This window comes from Pinus tabuliformis, chromosome 5_1 (genome assembly GCF_031772625.1).
Source record: "Pinus tabuliformis cultivar Carrire ecotype Pingquan chromosome 5_1, CPIR1, whole genome shotgun sequence".
Classification (NCBI taxonomy): Eukaryota; Viridiplantae; Streptophyta; class Pinopsida; order Pinales; family Pinaceae; genus Pinus; species Pinus tabuliformis.
Window position 1 is genome coordinate 529,592,403 of NC_142305.1, and position 25,778 is coordinate 529,618,180.

Genomic DNA, 25,778 nt, shown 5'->3' on the forward strand with positions numbered 1-25,778 from the left:
CCAATCATAGTTCCTCAATTGTTGTCAACCACCTCATACTTCATATGAGGACATATTATGTTGATTTCATCTAGCGAATGTGTGACCCATGCATTCCTGCATTCCTTTGAGGGAGAAGATCCTTTCTTTTGATTATGCTCTCAAGATATAGCATTGATCCATGTTACCTGTAACCATATGACATGAATTCCACAATATCAAATGTAAGCATACTGTTAAATTTGGACAACTAGGTCCAAACTCCATGTTTTGATGCTCAGATTAAGAGGCTAATATTTTTGTTGGATTCCTCTTTCTGAGAGGTGTAAAATCCATATAAAAATAGTCTTAATCCGATGAGCAGAACTTATATTTTGAATTTATTATTCTTAATAAATTATATGTGCAAAGGTCAGCCAGTTTTGTAATGTAGGCTCACATGCCCAACAGATGTGTCACACACCCTCATTGATGGATATATATATACAGGAAAAGTTGGAGAGAATTGGATCACAAAAACAACTCACATCTTCCTCTCTCATCCTAAAAAGTACGAGCTACCTGGAGGACGAATTTCAGCCACACGTGGGAAGGACGAAGAAGATTTTTCTGCTGCTAGGGTTTCTGCTGCTAGGGTTTCGCAGAAGTTTGACCAGCGTTGACTTGGTCCAAACAAGCTGAAAACTTGTGGGAGGTTCGATTTTTGAAGGCCATACTACCTGGCACAAAAATCGAGGTCAAAGGGTTGACCGTTTTGCTGCTGCGTTGACTTTTAGCTTGCTGCCCCTGCGTTGACTTTTCAGGACAGCGTTGACTTTTGTAGAACTGACTTGGGTTGACTCATCTACTGGTTGGAGGGTTGTTGTGACACATGCTGGGCTGGCTGACCAAAGGAGACTTTGATGGTTGAAGCATCCTGTTGACCGCCGAAACAAACACATACATTTTTCTTGTTTCTGATTTGTCTTCTGTAAGATCTGCTTATATGTTCTATCTGCATTTTGCTTATCTACTTGTATGATTGCTGTGAGAAAAGTGAAATTGCTCTTAGCATAGAACATCTACAAAACTTTACATGGTATCAGAGCTGAGGTGAAGACAAACTCTATCTATAGCAATCATCATCGAAGGAAATGGATTCCTCTAAGCTTGAATTCAGGGAGAATGACAAGCTGACTAGAAGTGATGACTTCCATGCCTGGAAGATGTTATTAGATCTCAAATTAGAAGATCATGATCTCCTAGATCATGTGACAGGGAAGATTCAAGAACCTCCATCAAATGCCTCTGCTGCTGTTAAACACAAGTATAAGAAGGGAGAAATCAGAGCAAAACTGCTGATCAGGGAATCCATAAATAAGACTCTGGTTGCCTACATATCTGAACTAGGCACATCCAAGGAGATGTATGACAAACTGATACTTATGTTCCGAGTAAACAATGTGAACCAAGTGCTATTCCTCAAGAACAAGTTGAAGAATATGAAGAAGGGCCGAGACGAGTCTATTCAAACTTTCTTTATGAAGTTGACCGAAACCAGGAACAATCTGCTAGCTATTGGGGAGACAATAGCTGATCGTGAGATGGTTCTCACCGCACTTGGAGGACTTCCATATGAATGGCAAGTATTCACAACTACCATTCTCAACAATAATACCATCCCTAACTTTGATGAGCTTCTGTCTAGATGTATGCAAGAAGAAACAAGGATGAAGGAATTTGATAATGAAAGAAATGCTGCCTATGTTGCTCATTCCCGAAAGAAGAACTCTGGTGGTTCCAAGGACAAAGGAAGGACTAAGACTCAAAAGAAGAAGGGTAAATGTTTCACCTGCCATAGGACTGGACACTATGCTAGAGAATGCCCCTTCCAGAAGAATTCTCTCGATAGTGACGACAACAACAACAACCGAAGGAATGGGAATCAAAGAAATGACAAATCCAAAGGAAAGAGGAAGGCTCACTTTGAAGGAAACCATCCACCTTCTAAAAGGACCAGAAATACCAGGTATGAGGAGTCTAATGTTGTTGATAAAAGAAATGAGTATATTCTAATATCTGCTCTCTCAGCTGCATCTCCGCCCGACACTATGGATGTCTGGCTAATCGATAGTGGTGCCTCAAGACACATCACCGGATTCAAGGAAGCACTTTCTGACATGGTTGAAAGGGATACTAATCTAGAAATTACCCTTGGGGATAATGCCACTTATCCTGTGAAAGGGACCGGGACTGTGATCCTCCACTTGTCTCAAGGACAAGTCCTCCATCTACAAGATGTACTCTATGTACCCAAATTGAAGAAGAACCTTGTGTCTGTATCTGCCATGGAAGACAAAGGATTCAATGTAACTTTCTCTGATGGAAAGGTACTCATGTGGAAGAAGAGCTTCAAGGAAGCTATCTCAATTGGTTTTAGAGTTGGTACACTCTACCAGGTTGGAGGGAGTCCGTTGGGAGCTATGACTTGTGATACTATCCGTCAAACCGAACTATGGCACCGAAGATTTGGACACCTTCATTACAAGGCTCTTCCCGAAGCAAGGAAGGTGGTGACAGGGATGCCTGATTTTGGAAATAATCATAAAGGTGTATGTAAGGGCTGTGCTGAAGGAAAACATACAAGGGGACCTTTCCCCTCAAGTGTCACAAAGACATCTGAGATACTGCAACTGGTCCATTCTGATCTTTCCGGTATGTTGCTTGTAACATCCCTGGGGGGATGTTCTTACTATATGACATTTACTGATGACTTCTCTCGCAAAACCTGGATATACTTCTTGAAGAAGAAGGATGAGGCTTTCATGTGGTTCCGTACCTTCAAAGCCTTGGTGGAAAATATGACCGGAAAGAAGATCAAGATTTTGAGGACTGACAATGGCACTGAATATGAGTCAAATGAGTTCAAAGACTTTTGCAGAGAAGCTGGCATTAAGAGGGAGACTACCACTGCATATACTCCTGAGCAGAATGGTGTTGCTGAACGCAAGAATAGGACTATTGTGGAAGCTGCCCGTGCCATGCTATGTGACCAGGGTCTTCCAAAGTTTCTGTGGGGAGAAGCTGCAAATACTGCTGTGTACATTCAAAACCGATGCCCTCATTCCGCTTTGGACTCCAAAACTCCCGAAGAGGTTTTCTCTGGTAAGAAACCTGATGTCTCACATTTTAGAATTTTTGGATGTCCTGTCTATTTTCATGTGCCGAAAGAAAAGAGAAGTAAGCTGGACGCTACTGGGAAGAAAGGAATGTTTGTGGGCTACAGTGAGACTTCTAAGGCATATAGAGTCTATGTACCTGGTCAAAGGGAAGTAGAGATAAGCCATGATGTCACTTTTGACGAAGATGCTTCCCTGAAGAAAGTAGTAGATCTTCCTAGATCTGAAGAAAACCATGAAGAAAGACCTGGAAATCTGGAAGAACCCTAGGATGAGACTATGCCTGATGTTGAAGAGCCAATGGACCCTATTGATCCTTCCCCTTCTCTAGGAAAGAGGCCATCATGGCTCAGGGACACCCTCGAAGATGCTGAGGGTCATGCTGCCCCAAGGGGAACATTCCGAGAAAGCAAGAAGCCGTGTAGATACCAAGGGTATCTAGCTGCCATGAGTACTATTATACAATCTGAACCTGGATCTTTTGAAGAAGCCATCAAGCATCAAGTCTGGAAGGATGCTATGCATGAAGAATATGAGGCTATTATGAAGAATGATGTCTGGGATGTGGTCCCGAGACCGAAGGACAAATCTGTTGTCACCGCTAAATGGCTCTACAAGATTAAGCATGGATCTGATGGGAGTGCTGAAAAATTTAAGGCAAGATTTGTTGCCCGTGGCTTCTCTCAAAAGGAAGGAATTGACTATGACGATATATTTGCACCTGTGGCTCGATATACCACCATTCGATCCATCATAGCCCTTGCTGCTACGCAAGGATGGAGTCTTCATCAGATGGATGTCAAGACTGCTTTTCTGCATGGTGCAATAAAGGAAGAGGTGTATGTAGAACAACCTCTGGGATTTGAAGTTCAAGATCGAGACACTTATGTCTGCAGGTTGAAGAAAGCCCTCTATGGGTTAAAGCAAGCACCCAGAGCTTGGTATGAGAGGATGGATAGTTACTTGATGAAGCTGGGCTTCACTCGAAGCATTGCTGATCCAAACCTTTACTTTAAGGTTGAGGAAGGAAAGCCTCTCATTCTAGTGCTGTATGTGGACGACCTCTTCCTGACAGGTGATGACCCTCTCATTCATCAATGTAAGAGGGAGCTTGCTGCTGAGTTCGAGATGAAAGACCTAGGACTGATGCACTATTTCCTAGGCCTGGAGGTCTGGCAGAGACCTGGAGAGATTTTCCTTTCTCAAGGAAAGTATATTGTGAAGCTTCTGGAAAGATTTGGGATGGTGGACTGTAAGTCCGTGTCGACACCAATGGAACTCAACTTTAAGAAGTTGAGTGGCAGCGCTGCAGGGCCTATCTTGGCCAATCCTACTGAGTATCGTCAACTCATAGGAGCTTTGATGTTCTTAGTGAACACCCGTCCAGACATATGTTTTGCAGTGAATACTTTGAGTCAACAGATGGTTGAGCCTCATCATTTTCACTGGGTTGGTGCCAAGAATCTTTTGAGATATCTTCGGGGCACGATAAACCATGGGCTGAGATACACTGCCGGGAGTGTGATACTCCGGGGATATACTGATGCCGATTGGGCTGGCAGTGTGGTGGATCGTAAGAGCACATCTGGATGCTGTTTCAATCTTGGTTCTGCTTCGATCTCATGGATGAGCAGGAAGCAGAAGTCGGTGGCTTTGAGCACCGCGGAGGCCGAATACATTGCTGCTAGTATGGCCTGTTGTGAAGCAGTTTGGTTGAGGAAGCTCTTTAGTGAGCTGTTCCAACATGTGCTAGATACCACTGTAATACTCTGTGATAATCAGAGTGGGATTCGTATGACTGAGAATCCTGTGTTCCACGACCGATCCAAGCATATTGATATCAGGTACCACTTTATCCGGGATATGGTACAGTGAGGCGCCGTAAGGCTCGATCATATAGGAACTGATGAGCAGGTCGCAGATATTCTCACTAAGCCCCTGGGGAAGGTCAAGTTCCTAACCTTCCGTGAGAGTCTTGGTGTCGTGGAAAGACCCTATGATGTGGGTCTTGTTGGACAATGAGCTCTGGGAGCTCTGGGGGGCTTTGGGGATAGCTTCTCGGAGCTATAAGCACTCATAATGCTTCTGCCCCACCCTTGTGATTATTGAGCTGGTTCGCCACTCATTTAATCTGTGCCCCGTATGCATCCTACCCATTGAGTTCAGGGCTCATGGGAAGTACCTCTCATTTGGCCAATGAGGTGTGGAAAAGCTAGAGACTATTAGCAAAGACTGATGGACGCATCAGAGATTGCCGTACTCTCTATCTAGGATGGCATGGTCCAACCACTTGATCTGGGATCAAGATTTGTGAGGTCTGGGACCTCTGGACTGATTATGTCAGTCGGGGAATGATGTCTTTGTGACTGACCCACTTCTGTTCTGAAATAAAGAAGCCAGCAAAGCAAGTTTTGGCGGGATGACTCACGATGTTAATTGCACTAATAGATGGAGTTCTCCCTAGTTGAGAGGGAGTGTTAAATTTGGACAACTAGGTCCAAACTCCATGTTCTGATGCTCAGATTAAGAGGCTAATATTTTTGTTGGATTCCTCTTTCTGAGAGGTGTAAAATCCATATAAAAATAGTCTTAATCCGATGAGCAGAACTTATATTTTGAATTTATTATTCTTAATAAATTATATGTGCAAAGGTCAGCCAGTTTTGTAATGTAGGCTCACATGCCCAACAGATGTGTCACACACCCTCATTGATGGATATATATATACAGGAAAAGTTGGAGAGAATTGGATCACAAAAACAACTCACATCTTCCTCTCTCATCCCAAAAAGTACGAGCTACCTGGAGGACGAATTTCAGCCACACGTGGGAAGGACGAAGAAGATTTTTCTGCTGCTAGGGTTTCTGCTGCTAGGGTTTCGCAGAAGTTTGACCAGCGTTGACTTTGGTCAACGCCAATGTTTTTAAAACCGGAACCGGTGACCGAACCGGTCCACCTAGCTAACCGGTTTACCGACCGGAACCGGTCTAACCGGGACTGGTTTGGTCTAAACGAACCGGTTTTTAAAAAATACATTAAATAATTAATTTTTAATGAAAAAAAACTATTTTTAAGATGTAAAACCATGATTCCAAGCCAATAGAGACAAAATATGCAAAGTTTGCTCATTTATATACCATGCAAAGGTGAATATATCAAAATGGCACCGAGTGCAATACATATCATCGACAAAATAGCAAAATACATAGGAAATGAGGCTCTAAATGGCCTATAGAGTCCAAAAACCATGCTGCAAGCTATGAGGCCATTGGCCTACTACAAGTCTACAGTGTACACATGATCAATCATCAAGATCATCACCACTACTAGACACATGATCATCATCAGGAGCTACATAGACATCATCTGGTTCAGAGTCTGAGGATGCCTCTGCCTCATCTGCAACATCAGTATCAATGCCACCAATGACAATAGAAGTGGACCTAGTGGAAGCACGAGTTTGTCGACCTGCACGACTAGTGCCTTCCATTGGTTCCTTGCCTTTCCTTGATGCCGCTACTGATCCTGGTTCTGATGCCGCCACATAATCTGCCTCATCCTCCGCTAAAGCCATGTCGATATCAAAATCAGCCTCAAACACAGGATCTTCAGTCTCCTCCACCCATTCTGATGTTGGATCAATATCGTCCAACACAATGGGATCTAGATCAGGTGATTTGCTCATCATTTGGTTCCTCCTCAGTCGAAGGTTGTATTGCACAAAAACAAGATCATTTAACCGTTTTTGTTCCAAACGGTTTCTCTTCTTCGTGTGTATGCGCTCAAAAACAGACCAATTGCGCTCACAACCTGAAGCACTGCAAGTTTGACTGAGGACTCTAATTGCAAACCTTTGCAATTGAGGACACTGGCCACCAAATGACTCCCACCAATGTGCTGCAAAGAAAAAGACAATAATTAGTAACTTAGTTTATAATTTGAATTGTAAAGAACGTAAACAATTTTAGCTTGAAATGAAAAACAAAATGGAAATTGGAATTGCTTACCTGGTTGGTCCACATCTCTTGCCATCTTTGCCAAGTTTTTGCCAAAAGTACCACTTGCTTGATTGAAAATAGTAAGCTGTCTATGTATATCCAACTGCTCTACATGGTTAGGGACCATGCGCTCCAAGCAATCAATCAATCCAGCTCTGACCTCCCCATCATGCTGATCTCCTAGCCGATTTTTATAGTGATACCTTGGGTTCAAAAAATACCCGGCTGCATGTATAGGACGATGGAGTTGATTGTTCCATCTGTTATCAATGATCTCCCATATACGGCCATATTTAGCTAACCTGTCATTGTAAGCTGCCCGTATCTGCTCCTTTGCCTGATCCATAGCTTCATAAATGTAGCCCATGGCCAATCTTTCCCCATCCACCAACCTTAGCACCTTAACAAGGGGCTCGGTAATTTTCACAAGCTCTACAGACCTTTTCCAAAAATAAGTGTCTAACACTTTCTTTTTGGTGTCTTTTCCATCTGGTCTACGAGCCCACCGAGATTCAGACCATTCATCAGAGGAAAACATTTTCTGCAAGTTTCTATGTTGACCATTGAGACATTGCAACGTGAGGAAGTGAGTTGCAAATCTCGTAATTGCAGGCCTAACAAGCTCTTTGCCTCCAGTGTGTTTCCTCATTAGGCTCAATACCCATGAGTGGTTGTAAATGTATTTTGTAATGCACTTGGCATGCTCTACAGTGTTTTTTACCCACTCCACCTTGCCTATATCCTCAAGCATGAGGTCTATGCAATGTGCAGCACATGGAGTCCAAAATATGGTCTTATATTTGGCCTCAAGCATCTTTCCAGCAAGAACATAGTTTGAGGCATTATCAGTGATGACCTGCACAACATGCTGCTCCCCAACTTCCTGAATAATGTTATCCAAAAGCTCAAATAGAAGGCTTGCATCCTTTACCCTATCAGATGCATCAACTGATTTAAAAAACATGGTTCCTTGAGGGCAAGAAACAAGGAAATTAATGATAGTGCGGTTCTTTCCATCGGTCCATCCATCTGACATAATGGAACAACCTGTTTTGACCCATGACTCTCTAAACTCAGTCAAATACTCATCAATGGAAGATATCTCTTTTTGCAAAAGAGCTCCCCTCAAGTCATGCATACTAGGGCCTTTGAAGCCCTTTCCTGCAGCTATAACAGAGTCCCACATAGCTTGGTAATAAGGTGAGCGAGAAGCATTAAATGGGATATCTGAATCATACCACCATCTAGCAATGTATTGGTGAGAAGTTTCTTTGCATTGTTTTTTCCAATGCTGATCCAAAGTGGGTTGAGAACTTGGCTGGGAGGAAGTGGCTGTGGGATTAGATTTAGAAGAAGCAATGGTGGCAGAAGATGAGAAATAACTTTGGATGTTTTGTCTCTTTGGTCCTCTTGATGGTTGGCCAACTCCAACAGAAGGATGAACATAGTGAAAGGGGTCATTGGTGGAAGGGATAGAAGTGGAGTCTTGAATCTCATAATCATCATACCCACTCTCTTTCATGGCTTCTAATAATTCCCTCTTCCTTGCAATTTCATCTTGGATGGCCTTCTCCCTAGCCTTATCCTCATAAAATTTTTCAAGCTTGGCAATGTATTCTGCCCTAATAGGACCTAACAGTTCTTTTGGTGCATCACATGGCTTTACTTGGCCTCTTACCCCAGCCAAGTGTTGTTTCAACCTAAGAATACCCCCACCTCCAATAGATTTATGGCATAATTTGCATATCATTTTTCCATCAATTACATCACAATGAACCCATGCACTGTCCTTTCCTTTTGGAGCCATGTTTGCTTGAAATAATAACAATTTGCAAAGAAATCTGCCATTTAAAAAAAAAATTGCAGCTAAGGAACATGGAAAACCAATGATAAATGTAGGAAAAAAAATGCACATGCAAGCTAAAAAATTTGATAGCATAGAGCTAGAGAGTTCATAGGCTTAGCATAGCATAGATGATAGATCATTGAAATGAGAAGTTTATAGCACAAAAAAATTAATTCATGGACAGCAGACCCAAATGAGGAATTATCAAGTGCAAATCCTTACCTGGAAATGCAAAGTAGCTCCCTTAGCCTCCTCTTGATGATGGCAACTCCACTGACAGCTACACACTATCTCCAAAATAGCTCCAACTCCAACTCCAAGATGACTACTTCAGCAAAAACTCCACACTCTCCAAGCTCACAAACAAACTCACAAACACTCACAAACACTCCAAATCAGTTGTGTGAGACAAATGAGGGTGAGAGGGGTGTCTTATAGCAATTGTGAGGGTCTTTTTGGAGGGAAAATCCCTTTCCCTCACCCCCAAAAACCCTAAACCGCCCTCAGCTGCCATAAACCCGCCGCTTTTTACCTTTACCGGCGGCCTGTCCCTAAACCGGCCGGTTTAGGACGGAACCGGCCGGTTAGCAAAAAACCGGCCGGTTAGGACCTAAACCGGCCGGTTTTGACCGGTTAGGTCAAAAATCTGGGCAAATAGGGGTGCTGACCGGGTTTTTTCACCGGTTCTGACCGGTGAGCCTCCTAACCGGCCGGTTAGGCCGGTAACCGGTCAGACCGGAACGGTTTTGAATACTATGGTCAACGCTTGGTCCAAACAAGCTGAAAACTTGTGGGAGGTTCGATTTTTGAAGGCCATACTACCTGGCACAAAAATCGAGGTCAAAGGGTTGACCGTTTTGCTGCTGCGTTGACTTTTAGCTCGCTGCCCCTGCGTTGACTTTTCAGGACAGCGTTGACTTTTGTAGAACTGACTTGGGTTGACTCATCTACTGGTTGGAGGGTTGTTGTGACACATGCTGGGCTGGCCGACCAAAGGAGACTTTGCTGGTTGAAGCATCCTGTTGACCGCCGAAACAAACACATACATTTTTCTTGTTTCTGATTTGTCTTCTGTAAGATCTGCTTATATGTTCTATCTGCATTTTGCTTATCTACTTGTATGATTGCTGTGAGAAAAGTGAAATTGCTCTTAGCATAGAACATCTACAAAACTTTACACATACATACCTCATTTTTTCTTTGGGTCATCTAGACTTCCTGCAACAACTTCCTTGATTGAAAGAGCTTCAATCCCTTGATCTGCTTCACTTTTATGTCATCATATCATCATCCCATGAATTCCACAAGTTTGGAATTCTTGATGAAACACTTGCTTTTCCTCATGATCGGTGAACCTTTGGATGAAGATTCCATCAGAGAATCAGAGTCCATCAAAGAATCTTGAGGATCTAGAGTATCCTCATCAACAGATGTTTCCTTTTGACAAATGTATGATAAACCTTGTACTAGATGACCTTGCCACTTATGTTGCCAATGAGATTCCCAAGAGCTATATCCTTGACTTCCATAGATTCTAACCATCTTTCATGCTTCTCTATGATGATGTCCCAAGCTCTTGCTTTCAATGCTTCTATGATGCCTTGATGCATCCGTTTTAGTGAATCATGATAGCCAGAAGACTTAGGAATTTTGAGAAGAACTTAGGTGAGGAAGGCTATCTTAGTAATAGAGATCTCTTACTTCCTCTTTCTTGGACTTCTTTTCAACTTCCTCTACTTCTTTGGCGATATGGCCTTTTTCTCTTCCTCTTTTGTTGCCCTTCTTGACATTAGGACAATCTCTTTTGTAGTGTCCATATTTCTGACACCCATAGCATTGAATTTTAGACATGTCCCTTTTCTTTTTCGAAGAACTAGAATTTCCAAATTTTCCTTTTCTTCTTGTCATTACTGCATAAGCTTGATTTTCCTCACTTGCTCCCACATCAGATTTGGCCTTTAGTCTAGATTCTTCAATCTTTCATAGTGACCATATATCCTAGAATGGAGTAGCTTCTTTCTTCCCATAAATACTTGAAGTGAAGTTACCCCACTCCTTTGATAGTGCATTTAATACAACTGTAGTCATTTCACTATTAGACATGACTTTTCCCAGATCTTGTAGTTGATCTCGGATCTCAGATATCCTCATTAAGGATGAGGCTATTCCATCTTCTCTTGACATCTTTAGCTTGTAGAGTTCTTGCCTTAATGAGATGACTTCTCTAGCAATGCTTATGGAATATAACCCTACTAGTTTGTCATAGATTTCTTTTGAAGTTTCGAGTTTAGATACACATGGGATGAGGGGATCCTTGATGGATTCTATGAGAATTCTTTGAGCCCTAACTTCCCCTTTCTTATACTTGGCAAGAGCTTGAGCATCTTCCTCTCTTGGTTTAGTGATAGAACCTTTGACATGTTCCATAACCTCATATTCAATGAGATTCAAATCTGTCCTTTTCTTCCATGCAAGAGAGTTTGAAGTCCCAACCAATTTGTTTCTTTCCTTGTAAAAAGACATTTTGACAGATTCAGATGTGGACATAAATATACTTGATAGGATGCTCCTTCTTCTTGCTGTTTCCTTGATGTTGATGATGATATAGAGGATAAAAAACTTCTCCTTGATGAAGTTATTTTTCTTCAAGAATGATTCTTGATCCCACAAAGAGTGAGATTATACTGCCTTTTGATCTAGCTTCCTTTGGATGAATAATCTTCAAAACATAGTAGATGTAGGGTTTTGGCCTTCTCCTTCTTAATGATGATCCCAATACTTATTTGTAGACTTCTTTGATCTAGGGTTATGATTCTTCTTTTGACTTCAAGATGATATTTGCTTTGATGCTGTTGATTTCTGGTAGCATCGGATGTGCTCTAAGCCTCAAAATTTGCAGGGAGGCTTGGACACATGTATTCCACAATACCTAGAAATCGTTTTAGGAAATTCCACCCGGAATCAGTTTTATTAAAATAATTAATTATTTTTAATAGGTGCCTAAGTCCACATTTAGGAAATTGAAATAATTAAAGGGTATCAATCTAACTATGGGTGAAACTTCTAGAAGAAGACGACGATCAAAGCCAAAATGATCTGAGCCATTGATTAGAATCTAATTTGGGCTTTTGGTTCTCAACAGAAGGATTATAAGAGGAGGCTTGATGGGCATTTGGAAAATATATCGAGTGGGAGATTAGAGATCGAATTTCTGAAGAGAGGAGTGCAACAGTTGTTGGAGAGAAGTTTGAAGTGATTTCTTGCAGTGAGGGGCAGGGATAGTTCCGGTTGGAGATTTTTCTTGATCTAGGAATACTCAGTAGAGGAGGTAGAGAGAGATCTAGGAGAGGCAGCGTAGAGGCTACGCTGGGTAGTGTAGGCTGACACAGAGGCAGCGCAGAGCCTTGAGGAGATCTGTATTTTTGCTGGAGAGGTCGATTTCTGAAGCCGGAAGCTGGGGTGTGAGACTGGGAGGACATAATCGAAGTCTCAGAGGCAAATCAATCAGCAGAAGGGGTGACGCTGTCCCTAGAAGCTGTGACGTTGGGCCTACGCAGTGACTGCGCAGAGGCAACAAGGGACAAGCCATTCTGTGGCTGGATCAGTCGGGATCACCAGTGATAGTGTGAGGTATTTCTCACTAATCTTCTGTCAATCATATTCTCTGTACTGGATAGCCAGCAAGGCATCCAGAGATTGTATTAAAAAAACTACTGCTTAATAATACAAACCCATAGTTGCTGCATTGGTTTTCCCACATTGGGTTTTTCCGGGGACATTTGTCCAAAAATAACTGTAGATGTGTTGTGTATTTTTTTCTTGCTTAGTTACTTGTTTCTGCATATAATTTTAATTGGTGAAGGTTGCAGTGTATTAGTTTCGATATTTGCTATAGGAAGCAGTAAATAATTTGTTTAGTAATCAACAAATAGAAGGAACTTAATCAATTGTTGCATTAGAAATTTGGGCTTCCAAATTTTCACATGGTATCGGAGCTACAGGTGAAGCAAGAGAGTAGAGCTGGAAGAAGCCAACGAGGAAGATAAGGAGGGTCAAAATGTTGCATAGGTAGCAAATCGAATCCCCAGAAGGATTGCGTAGTGCATACCAGGAGGGAAAAATTTTCGAGGAAGGTCTCTCTCTGAGTGAGTCAACGGAGAGGTAAGACTTCCAAATCGAAGTTTTCCAGTGTTAGAGGGAGCAACGCAGTAGCTTCAACGAAGAGGAGGTTTCTAGTGTGACGCAGTTTTCTGCAACAGTTGCTGTGGCAGAAAAACGTCAGAAGGAAAAAGAGAGACACTATTGAGGGAATTCTTCCTTAGAGGACTTCAAACCAAGAAGTCTGATTTCTCAAGTGCTGAGCAGCAGCAGAGAGGAGATGATCTACTAATTCCACTAGGGAGTGCGTGGGCTAGCCTGGTGTTGTGTAGAAGAGAGAGGAGGTAGTTTGACAACTTGATTGGCAGAGATGGCAGTTAATGGGTTATGAAATCAGGATCGGTTGGAGGGTGCATCCAACTATGTGATCTGAAAGGCAAGGATCTCATGCCTTCTAGATGAGCATGATCTCAAAACGTACGTCGACAGTGTGGTAGCAGTACCCACGGATCCAGATCTGTTCAAGAAGTACAAGGCCGTGATGGCGAAGGCCAACAGGTTGATCCTCAACAGAGTGAGGGATCATTTAGTGCGTCACATTGCCAGCAAGGATACTGCTCGACAGATGTGGAAAGCTTTGGCCACGCTATACGAAGGATCTTCTGAGCAACGAAAGATGTACTTGGAGCAAAAGATTAGATCCACGTAGATGCAGAAGGGGGAACACATTGATCCATTCATTATGAAGCTTCAGGAGATCCGAGACTCATTGGAAGCTGTGGGGTCAACACCTCAACCTACCGAGAAGGTGAGGTTGGCCCTAAATTTAGTCTCAAAAGAATGGCAAGTGTTTGTCCAGAGCTTCCTGGGCAGAGAGAGATTGCCAGATTGGGAAGGGATGTTGGACGCTCTTTAGCAGGAAGAGATGACGAGAGACTTAGTCAAATGCAAGCTTGATAGTAGCAGCAATAGTAGTGGGACGAAGCCAAAGGAGGGGGATGATAATTCAACCCTCGCATCTAAGGGGCAACAGGAGCAGTGGAAGAAAAAGAAAGATGTTTCGAAGATCAAGTGCTTCTGGTGTGGTGAACTTGGTCACTACGCTACACAGTGTCCTCTTAAGAAGAAGGACAAGGACGAGAAGCATGATCTGAAGGTTGCATCCGCAAAGATCAAGGAGGAGGAGTTTGCCATGATTGCCCAGAGGTGTGGTGATATAGAACTGTAGTTCGAAAGAAGTGCAGTTGGGCAGGATCCTTGAGGAGTCCACCTCTTGGATCAGTACCTTGCTACGGGAGCCTAAATCAGAAGTAGCAGGATGAACCAGTGTCAGTTGGTGCAGAGGAGTGTCAGAATGACAACTGCAGTGGCTAGGAGTGCTAGAGACTGAGCAACGCAGAGCTAGAGTTGGCAGCAGTGCAGTTGGCACAGAGCAGAGTCAGCAGCAGCGCAAAGGCTTCAAAGGGTCAGTGCAGAGACTAGCAACAGTCAAAACTCCAGCAACAAATGCATCATGCTGAACACCTGCTTAGTATTTTTGGATGCTTTTCCATTGCTGATGCAGTAGCAATAACAATTGGAGAAGGTTGCAGTGCAGAGGTAATGTTGGCAGTGCCGACGGCAACACAAATGCAGAACTTATGAGGGTTGCAGTTAAAATGTAGTGTTGGCAGTGGTAGGGTTAGCAGCAGTATAGATGCAACATTTGCATAGTGGTTGATGAGCAACGATGTTAGACATCAACAATGCAAAGGGAGATGTCACAGAGAAGGGTGATGCTTCAGCAGGTTGCATTATTAAAGCATATTCCTCGCTAAGAGGGAGCGTTGATTTCTGGTAGCATCAGATGTGTTGTAAGCCTCAAAATTTGCAGGGAGGCTTGGACACATGTATTCCACAATACCCAGCAATCGTTTTGGGAAATTCCACCCGGAATCAGTTTTATTAAAATAATTAATTATTTTTAATAGGTGCCTAAGTCTAAACTTAGGAAATTAAAATAACTAAAGGGTATTAATCTAACTGTGGGTGAAACTTCTAGAAGAAGATGACGATCAAGCCAAAATGATTTGAGCCATTGATTAGAGTCTATTTGGGCAATTGGTTCTCAATAGAAGGATTATAAGAGGAGGCTTGATGGGCATTTGGAAAATATATCGAGTGGGAGATCAGAGCTTGAATTTCTGAAGAGAGAAGCGCAACAGTTGCCAGAGAGCAGTTCGAAGTGATTTCTTGCAGTGAGGGGCAGGGATAGTTCCGGTTGGAGATTTTTCCTGATCTGGGAATACTCAGCAGAGGAGGTAGAGAGAGATCTAGGAGAGGCAGCGCAGAGGCTACGTTGGGCAGCGTAGGCTGACACAGAGGCAACGGAGAGCCTTGAGGAGATCTATATTTTTGTTGGAGAGGTTGATGTCTAAAGCCGGAACCCGGGGTGTGAGACAGGGAGGACAAAATCGAAGTCTCAGAGGCAAATCGATCAGCAGAAGGGGTGACGTTGTCCCTAGAAGCTGTGACGCTGGTTCTACATAGTGACTGCACAGAGGCAGCAAGGGACAAACCATTTTGTGGCTGGATCAGTCGGGATCACCAGTGATAGTGTGAGGTATTTCTCACTAATCTTTTGTCAGTCATATTCTCTGTACTAGATAGACAGTAAGGCATCTAGAGATTGTATTCAGAAAACTGCGGCTTAATAATACAAACCCTCATCTGCTGCACCGGTTTTCCCACACTAGGCTTTTCCGGGGACATTTGTCCAAAAATCACTGTGTAGATGTGTTATGTATTTCTTTCTTGCTCAGTTACTTTTTTCAGCATATAATTTTAATTGGTGAAGGCTGCAATGTATTAGTTTTGATATTTGTTGTAGGAAGCAATAAATATTTTGTTTAGTAATCAACAAATAGAAGGAACTTAATCAGTTGCTGGAGTAGGAATTTGGGCTTCCAAATTTTCACATATGCCTTCCTTGAGATTTGATCCTTGAGTATCCCTTGATAAGATGCCCTTCCTTGACTTAGTCATCTTAGCTCTGATACCATGTTGAGAAATATAGGGTATAGTAATTAAGTGATTCCTCTTCTATTAGTAACTGCTTGTGAGTATTTTTACTTCTTTAGATTAGGATCTTCTTTTACTTAGGTTATTAGTGTTCTTCTTCCTCTAAGAGACAAGAGACACATAATATAGGCTATTAGCCAAGGCCAAAACCTCTCACTCTTTGAGAGGAAAACCCGAACAAATTATTCTTCTTATAGAGATTCCAATTGACGAATACCAAGACAACGACCCTTGACCTATTTTGCACTCCAAGACCAAGACAAGTTCTCTTGATGAGATCCTTTGAGAACGATAGTCAACCTTCTGCGCCTTTCCTTTTCTTGGCTCCTCTTTTTCTTTGACCTTTTTTAGCTTCAAACCTTCAGCCTCCCTTCTAGGCTTGACCTTCTTCTTATCTCAGCCTTCCTTCTAGACTTTACCTTCTTCCAATTCTTGTCTTGGCCTCCCTTCTAGATTCAACATTCTTCCAAATCGGCTAGGAGGAGTGCTACTCTTTCTCAGCTTCTTCTGCTGCAACTAAGCTCTTGCTGCCTCACATGTGTAGATAATATAAACCCAAAAGCGAATCAGAAAAGAGCTCGGACTATACTCCTCTTTCCTTCGCTTGATAATGAGCTACATCGCTGTACTTCTCACTTTTCTGCTTCAGACTTGATCACCAAAACTTCTGTCCTGAAATGAAGATGCACTGCACTATATATAGTTGTTTCCCAAGGTAATAAGCCGACTTGATATTAAGCTGAGCCGACATGTCAGTTGGAGAGACAATTAATTCCACTTTGAAGCTGACTTGAGGTTAATGCTTTTGCTTGGTCTTGGAGGGCTACTTGAGATTTCTATTGACTCATACACAAGTGTAATATGCCCAAGAAGGGTCCTTCATATATGACATAGACTCAAATTAACTTTTATGACTAGATGATAAATCCTAAAGGCTCACAATGGGAGCCATCACTAAAATAAAATTCCTTGCTCATGAAACCCATGAGACAAGCACTACAATAATAATTTTATGTTCTTCTTTTCATCAATTACATAAAATCACAATTACACATGTCATTATGAAGACCGAACCTAGTTACTTTTCAACAGCCGTATCATGATCACAAACATATGCTGGCAACCCATCCGGAGTTGAAGGAGGAATGACTGGGGATGAGAGGAAACACCAACGAGGTAGATCTGCCAAATACTATCTTGCCATTGCAATTCAAGTAGCCCAAGTTGTGCAAAATATTAAAGCTTATAAACTCTCTGCTACCTCGAAAATCTCAATAAATATGAAAATAATTGATACAGACCAAACACAGGAAAATAGTAGACTTCCTCATCAATCCCAGTACATCACAAAATCAAAACACCTTTGACATCAATGCCGACATCACCAACACCTGCTTGACTCTTACATGTGGGATAATAACTTAAATTTACTTTTACGATTAACTGGAAAACGGACCACTAGCAAGAACTATGACTTATTTTACCATCAACTAATGGAAAAGACGAAAGACTATCAAATCTCTAGAATTGAAGAGATTTTTCTTATGACATCATAACATCAAACTATCTGGAAATAATACATAATCTTCAGGCATCGTAACAATCCCAGTCACACTCGTTGTCAGTGGATTTTGACTCACCAACAAGAAGTTTATTGCAAGTACTTGTGAGTCAAACTCTAACCCTCAAGGACTCATTGGGTTTTTGTTTAGTCGGAGTTTTTCTTGACTTTTTCCATATCCTGAATGAAAATGATGGTATGTATAAAATAATTTTGTATTATTCAAGATTTTCCATTGTTCGGGTTAAACTATTACTCTCCAACCTGACTGAGTTTTTTCTCTAGCCTTTAACTAATTGAAGTTTTGTAACTTTGCTATAAACTTGGCTTCGTTCTTGTTGCCTTCAAGTTATCTGCATATGTATAGTGCCTGCTTTTACTGCCATATGAGTTATTATATTGTTTGAATAAAGCTATCGTTGATATAGAATAAAAAATGAGGCCCAGTAGATATTTCACTCCATAATAATACAAGTATATGGCATTAAAGAAGCATTACATCTTCCTTGACTTGGTGATTACTTATATTGTTTCCTTTTTCACTTTTTTGACAGAGTTTTAAAACATTGGATTGGCGCATTTCAGAACGATGGGATGTACCATGGGATGGGAAAACAACTCTGCTTACTATGATAGCATGTGGATTTAGGTGCTTTCTTGTACCGCATTAGAAGAAAGAATCTCTATATTTCAGATATTTCGCATTTAAATGGCTTTTGAGTAGCAATAGCATCCTATTATCATGTACTAGGAATTGTGAAAGCAATGTTGCTTGTGCATTATGTGACAATTTCGATTTCAAAACATTGAGATTGTCTTATTTTTGACCTAGAGTCTACTTGTTCATAATGGCTAAACTTTTTTGATTACTGTCGCTGTCGTGGAGAGAAATATGCTTGCTGAAATTATTGGAAGAGTTTCATCAACATGCTTGAATTTGTCCAAGTTGACACTAATTGTAAAGGTGTATTAAAAAGCCATGTGTTCCAAATAATGGTTTGTCAAATAGCTTTGTTTAAATAATATCATTCATGTAATGTATATTCCAGGCAACCATGCAAAACATTTTTTTATCTCATTTGAGAAAATACTCATATTAAAAACAAAAAATATGTACAAATATAGAAAATAAATAAGTACAATCAGGAAGGGATCTTTCTCATCGCTACAAGGGTTGAGATCAGATCTGAATAAGCAAGTGCACCAGTATTTTTAACATGTTTAATCAAGCATCTTTAATCAACAAAAAATCCTTTGACTAACAACTGAGAGCATACCTCTTCCTACCAGGTCCCAAGGAAAGAGGAGATTGAGATGTTACAATTCTCAAAAATACATGTATACATATAGAATGTGAAGCAGATACCTAAGATACAATGTCAAAGCCCTATGAAGACTGATAAAACCAGATGTTTGGAACCCCCCAGAAAAGTGACTTTCAAATGGATTTTCCCTTGAAAATTAGAAGGGGATTGCTGTTGAAACAGTTTCCAGCAACTTTTGGCTACCTTGCACTCCCAGAAAGCATGCTTGACAGTGTCTAGCTTACCACCAACATGGCACTAAACATCTGTGAATCTGCTCTTCCCTAAATGGGTTTTTGTTGGCAGTCCCTGGCAAATAACATGCCAGGCAAAGACGTGCAGCTTGAAGGAAATACAAAGGGACCATTGTGAAGCCTCTGAATCCATCTACTTTGTGTGCAAAGGAGTTCATTCACATTTACTGTAGGCATGAGAGCTGTACTTTTATACAACAAAAAATACAACCCTTTAGATGCAACAAAGAATACAACCTTTTAGAGTCATAAGGCTTGATTGGTTTTGTTTCCCTCCAAAAGTGGGTACCTCTAGGAGAGCTTTTCTCCTATTCATCTTCTTCCAGCCGGTAGCCAGCAGCCCCTGGTAACCACCTTGTAGCTGATGTGATGTGCCACTTTATCTCCACTCCTTGCATCAATCGTATGTTTCCTCACCCATTTGTTGAGAGCATATGTTAGAAGGTGGGCAATCCAACCCAAAAGGTATGTTTTTCATTGTGCAATTGGGTGCTTATGCTTGCTTTTCATCTGGGCATCTTGGGCATGGATTATTGGGGGACTTGGAAGGAAGGGCTTTGACTGTTGTCTTGTTCCCTAACCTTAAATGGTGGGTTAATCTTCAATCCTAGTCCCGTTGGGATCTCCCCTATTGGCCTATGGCTTTAGGAAGTGTACTACTTGGAAGTTGGGAAACCCCGATTTTGGTAGCATGGTCCCATTTTCCTGTTCCACATTTTCCTCTCCCCTCCACACATGACAAGTCTTATTTCATTATTTTCCTTCTTTGATTCCACATGAACATTGGGTCCACAAGGCACTGGCACACCCCCTCCCCTTGTCCACATATTTGAGTTGGGCCACCTGTGGGCGATATCCACAGGGGAAATTTTTTCTCCTAGATGGTCCTCAGCTAGAAGCCAACAGCCTATTGCAGCGACCAGATAGCTCGATGTGCCACCATCTCCGCCACCTAAGCCAACCATTATGCTCCCTCGCCCATCTGTTATGATCGTATGTTTGAAGGTGGGCCTTCCAATCTCGAAAGTATAACTCTTCATTATGTAGTTGGGTATTTTGGCTTACTTATCATGGACACTTTTGAGCATGGATTAGTGGGGGGATTCGGTTGAAAGAATGGGCTTGGGTTGTACTCTTGTCTTCTCTGTCCAACTTGGTGGTTAACCTTGTATACTAGTCTCGTGGGATCTCCTTTATTGACTACTATTTTCAGGAATGGCACTACATGGGAAATCCTGATTTTGGTTGGGTGGTCCAGCTTCCCAACACTATATCCATCACTCCCCTTCACTCATTATAACCCCTTTCACCATATTTCCCATCTGAGCCCACATTTGTCCATTGGGTCCACAAGGAGTTAGCCTCCCCCTCCAAGGTAACTCATGTACCACGATTTCACCCTCCTATATTCATACACCTAAGTGTTGGTTTCTCTCATCATGGCTACCCTTCTACTTGTTGAAAAATGTTTAACTACGTTAGGTCTTCATTAATATGAAATGTACTTTTTGATTCTTGTATATTATAAAATGAAAGAAAAATTATTATTATTATTTTTGGAGCATGGGTTTCATGCTCAAGGTCTTTTATTTTAGAGGTCAAGCACCCATTGAGTGCTTCTAGGGTTTGTCTTAGGTCAAGAAGTCAAAAGAGTCATTGTCATATGTTGAAGATCCCATCGGGCACATTGTAACTTGTAAAAAGAATTATTTTTGTATTTAAAAATGTGAAAATACCCTTCAAGACCAAGTCGGCCTGCCAACTAAGAAGTCAACCTTTTTTGAGGAATTTCGTCCACCTTGGAAGCCTATAAAGCCTATATATAGGAGGGAACTTTACCTCCTAGAGACCCAATTCATTGCCTCATCAAGCACGTGAAGGAGAAGAAGAAAGAGGCTAGCGAAGGAGGAGGAGAAGGATCAAGTGTTTGGGCTATTTTCTCTCTCTCTCTCTCTCTTTTCACACGTGCGAAGAAAGGAAGCTAGGGTTTTTGTTGTTGGGTTAGGGTTTTGATGCTGCAAGAATGAACTTGGAAAAGGAGCAGAAAGAAGGTCGAATCAGGTCATCCTCAAGCTTTAGAAGAAGGAGAAAGTCAAGCAAAGGTTTGAAGAAGTCTTGGAAGACCCAAGTAAGATCACATGTGTGGAAATAGATGCTGCGAGGGCATTGGTTTTGTTCTAGAGGTCTTGCAATTCATCAATTGAAGAATCTATAAGAAGAGAAGAAATATATGTGTTTTTCTCTTAGATGGAGAGGTTTTGGCCTTGGCTTGCAACCTATATCCTGTGTTCTTGTGTACTATTGTTCTTATTGTTTTGGTAGCTATTTGAAGATAAGAACAAACATAATAATAAGAGAAGAAACTAGTAAGTAAGAAAAAGTAAAAGGATATCACAAGAAATTATCAAGTAAAGAAATTATCCTAATTATTGCCCTATAGATTTCTCAACATGGTATTGGAGCTAAGGTTGGCTAAGGGCATAATGAAGATCTCCTATACATTGAAGAAGTTCTTAAAGAAGTGTACAATGGTGGCAAGTCATCTCAAAAAGGGAATCAAAGAAATATGGGATCTCTTATTTTCTCTTAAGAAGGAAGTGACCAAGGCATCTACAAAGGACGAAGGACTATTCTCAGCACTTATTGGCACATTTCAAGTTGAGAATATTTGGGTAGTCAATAGTGGAACATAAAGACACATGACTGGTCAACACAAGCAACTAAAAACATTGTCAAAAGGAAAATCCTCTTACTCCGTAGAGCTTGGTGACAACAAGAGCTACCCTGTGAGAGGAATTGGATCAACCTCGCTAGAGCTGGAGAATGGAGGAAATATTCATCTCAACAATACCCTGTTTGTTCTAGGTTTTCACAAGAATTTACTTTCCATTTCATGTCTAGAAGATAAAGGTGATAGAATTGCTTTCATAGATGGAAAGGTTGTAGTATGGGATAAAAACTTGAGCATAGAAGATGCCAGGATGATTGGGATCTGTGAAGGAAGACTTTACAAATTGATAACTCCCCTCGCTCAAGCCTTGGTTCACATTGAAGTGAGCCCATGTGAACTTTGGCATAGAAGATTTGGTCATCTTCACTACAAAATCTTACCAACTCTAAATACAATTGTAAATGGCATCCCCGAACTCAAGGAAGATCATGAAGGAGTATGCAAGGGATGTGCATTGGGCAAAAACACCAAGAGACCATTTGGAAGTAGTGCTTCAAGGTCAAAAGAAATTCTGGATCTCATTCATTCCGATGTCTGTGGTCCCATGACTCCAAATTCTCTTGGAGGTCATCTATATTATGTGACATTCATGTTAGTTTTGGTAGCATCAGATGTGTTCTAGCCATGAAATTTGGTGGAGAGGCTAGAATACATGAGATCTCTAAAACCCAAAAATCGTTTTTAGAAATTCCACCTAGAAGTGACTTAATTAGATTATTAACCTGTTTTTAAATATTTGCTAAGTCTAAACTCAGGGAATATAGTTAATCAATCAAAATTAATTAAGTCAAGGTGAGAATCATCTAGAAACTCACACGGATCAACTTCATGATGATGCTATCCATTGATTAAGATTTAATCTTGGCCATTGGAGTCCCAACAGAGGATTATAAGAAGTTGATGGGCACTTGGAGAAAACATGTATGTAGTTCAATTTTCTTGGCAGATTGATTTCCAAAGAGCAGCAACAGTTTCCGAAGAGCCAAAGATCGAAGTAGGGTCACTGAGGGGCAAAGACAGTGATCCAGAGGAAGTTTTCTAGATCTGGAGAGGAAACAACATGGGGTCGAGTTATTCCCAGTGAGACAACGCAGTTGCTTCAAAAGAGCAGTGCGATTTTGTTGGAGAGAAATTCATTTTTAGTTTGAGAGGCTGCCAGAGGGCCCAGAGTGCCGAAGAAGCGATTTCCTCAGCAGAGATAGGCAAAATGACTTCATCACAGGCAATTCAAAGGCTAGACGTCATAGGGTCTGCGCAGAGCAGCACAGAGGTTGACGTGGAGGGTCTACGGGGACGAATTTTTGAAGAGAAGTTGTGTCGGGTTTGCTTGTGGAAGAAGGGTAATTCCCTCAATAATTTTTCTCAGATTTTCTTGCTGTTTGGATTGCCAGTTGGGTATCCATAAATTGTACTCAAATTTCACTGTTACATAATAAAATAAAACCCTAATCTGCTGCACCGGTTTTCCTGCATTGGGTTTTTTGGGGACTTTTGTCCAAAAACAACGGTGTTAATTTTTATGTGTGTGTGTTAGCATTTCTTAGTTCCAACGCTATTTCATTTCCATAGTTTTTATTTGTGAATGTTGCAGTGTGTTTATTTCGATGTTGCCGTAGTAATAAACTGAATAATTAATTTATCAGTTAGAAGAAATAATATCAGTTGCTGCAATAGGATTCTAGTTGTTTGAATTTTCACAATTCATTGATGACCAGTCAAGGAAAACTTAGGTTTATTTGATGAAATCCAAGGATGAAGTATTCAACAAATTTCAAGAATTCAAAGTTGAAGTAGAGAACCTTACAGAAAGAAGGATAAAGATCTTAAGATCTGACAATGGAGGAGAATATACTTCAAAAGAACTCGTAGCTTTGTGTAAGGAGGTTGGGATTAAGAGGGAGTTGATAGTCCCATACAATCCCGTACAAAATGGAGTTACAAAATGAAAGAATTGATCTATTGAAGAAAGTGTAAAAGCCATGTTACATGATCAAGATTTGCTGAAATTTTTGCGGGATGAAGCAACTAAGACTGCTGTATACATTCAAAATCGAAGTCCTCTCAGGTCACTAAATAATAAGACTCCCGAAGAAGCATTCACAAGGAAGAAAACAAGTGTGGACCATCTCCGAATTTTTGGTTGTTCTGTTTATATTCATATACCGAAAGACAAGAGAAAGGAATTGGATCTTTCAGGCATGAAAGGAACATTTGTTGGTTATAGTGATACTTCAAAGGCATATAGGATCTATACAAAGGAAGGACACCGAATAGAAGTTAGCCGAGATGTAATATTTGATGAAAGTATTGCATTTAAGAAATCAAAGGATCTCCTGATGGACTCTGATGATGAAGAACTTACTGTATTTGAAGAGGAAGGCACAAAGGAGGAAGGAGAACCAAATCATGAAGATAAAGGTCCCAGTGAACCAGTGCAATTGGTGGTAATCCCCGAAACTAGAAAGAGACCTAACTGATTGAAGTCTACTCTACTAGATGCAGAAGGACATGGAGCAACCCAGGGCACATTCAGGGAAAGTAAGAAGCCCAAAAGATACTTTGGATATGCAACATACATGACAAAGCTGATAGAAGCAGAACCATCCACCTTTGAAGAGGTTATCAAACATCAAGAATGGAAGGATGCCATGAATGAAGAGTATTAATTGATAATGAAAAATGGAGTTTAGGAGATCGTCCCTAGGCCTGAAGACAAATCTGTGGTCACTTCCAAAAATGGCTCTATAAGATTAAACATGCGGTAGATGGAAGTATTGATAAGTATAAGGCAATAGTTGTGGCTAGGGGATTCTCTCAACAAGAAGGCATCGATTATGAAGAGACATTTGCTCCTACAACAAGGTATACAACTATATGTTCGTTGGTCTCTTTGACAACATTGATGGGATGGGACATTCATCAAATGGATGTCAAGACTGCATTCTTGAATGGCACGATTGATGAAGAAGTCTATATAGAGCAACCCTTGGGATTTGAAGTCAAAGATAGAGAGACTTATGTTTACAGGTTGAAGAAGGCATTATATGGCCTTAAGCAAGCACTAATGGCATGGTATGCAAGGATAGATGCATACCTACAAAGACTAGGCTTCACAAAGAGTTCTGCTGATCCGAATCTCTAGATCAAGGTTGTGAAGAATGAGCCTGTAATCATTCTTTTGTATGTGGATGATCTTCTTTTGATAGGTGTGGAAGGTCGAATCCAAGAGTGCAAGAAGCAACTAGCAGCAAAATTCAACATGAAGGATCTAGGGTTGATGCACTACTATCTAGGACTGGAAGTTTGGTAGGGACCTGATGAGATTTATCTAGGTCAAGGAAAGTATGTGATTGAGATGCTGAAGAGGTTTGACATGATGGATTGCAAACCTATGACAACCCCATGATCACAAACTTGAAAAGGCTAAGGAGTTCTGAATCAAGCCAGTGGATCCAACCAGGTATAGACAATTGATTGGCTCACTAATGTACTTGGTGAATACTCAACCAGACATATGTTTTGCAGTGAATGTTCTCAGTCAATTCCAAGTTGAGCTGAAGCATGATTAGTGGATAGCAGCCAAGGACATACTGAGATATCTGCAAGAAGCAAACCAGTACTGCCTGAAGTATGATAGGAGGAATGATGTCCACTTGATTGGACATCTAGATTCTGACTAGGGAGGCAGTGAGTAGGATGGAAGAAGCACTACAGGAGGATGTTTTAGTTTGGGATCCTCCATGGTTTCATGGACGAGCGGAAAGAAAGAATCAGTTGCTTTGAGTAGT

General features: G+C 41.2%; 2 protein-coding genes across 4 annotated transcripts in view; one reads left to right on the forward strand and one right to left on the reverse strand.

Moving 5' to 3' along the window:
* Positions 1 to 25,778, forward strand: part of LOC149165862 (CAAX amino terminal protease family protein) — a 372,684-nt gene that overhangs the window by 63,280 nt on the left and 283,626 nt on the right. For all 3 annotated transcript variants that reach the window (XM_089432404.1, XM_089432405.1, XM_089432406.1), the window contains exon 2: positions 18,256 to 18,350. In XM_089432404.1, the coding sequence (XP_089288530.1) occupies positions 18,256 to 18,350 (95 nt within the window). The remainder of the gene's footprint in view (positions 1 to 18,255; positions 18,351 to 25,778) is intronic.
* On the reverse strand, positions 6,135 to 9,696 carry LOC149165863 (uncharacterized). Its single transcript, XM_089431209.1, has 2 exons — positions 7,146 to 9,696; positions 6,135 to 7,035 (listed from the first exon to the last, which is right to left on the reverse strand). Exons 1-2 carry the CDS (start codon positions 9,073 to 9,075, stop codon positions 6,440 to 6,442), a joined length of 2,526 nt encoding a protein of 841 aa, XP_089287335.1. The 5' UTR covers positions 9,076 to 9,696; the 3' UTR covers positions 6,135 to 6,439.

Coding starts and splice junctions, on each gene's coding strand:
- LOC149165863 (XM_089431209.1), bottom strand. CDS start 9,075: ATGCTATCAAATTTTTTAGCTTGCATGTGCATTTTTTTTCCTACATTT. Junction 7,036..7,145: donor AAGAGATGTGGACCAACCAG/GTAAGCAATTCC, acceptor TTTTCTTTGCAG/CACATTGGTGGGAGTCATTT.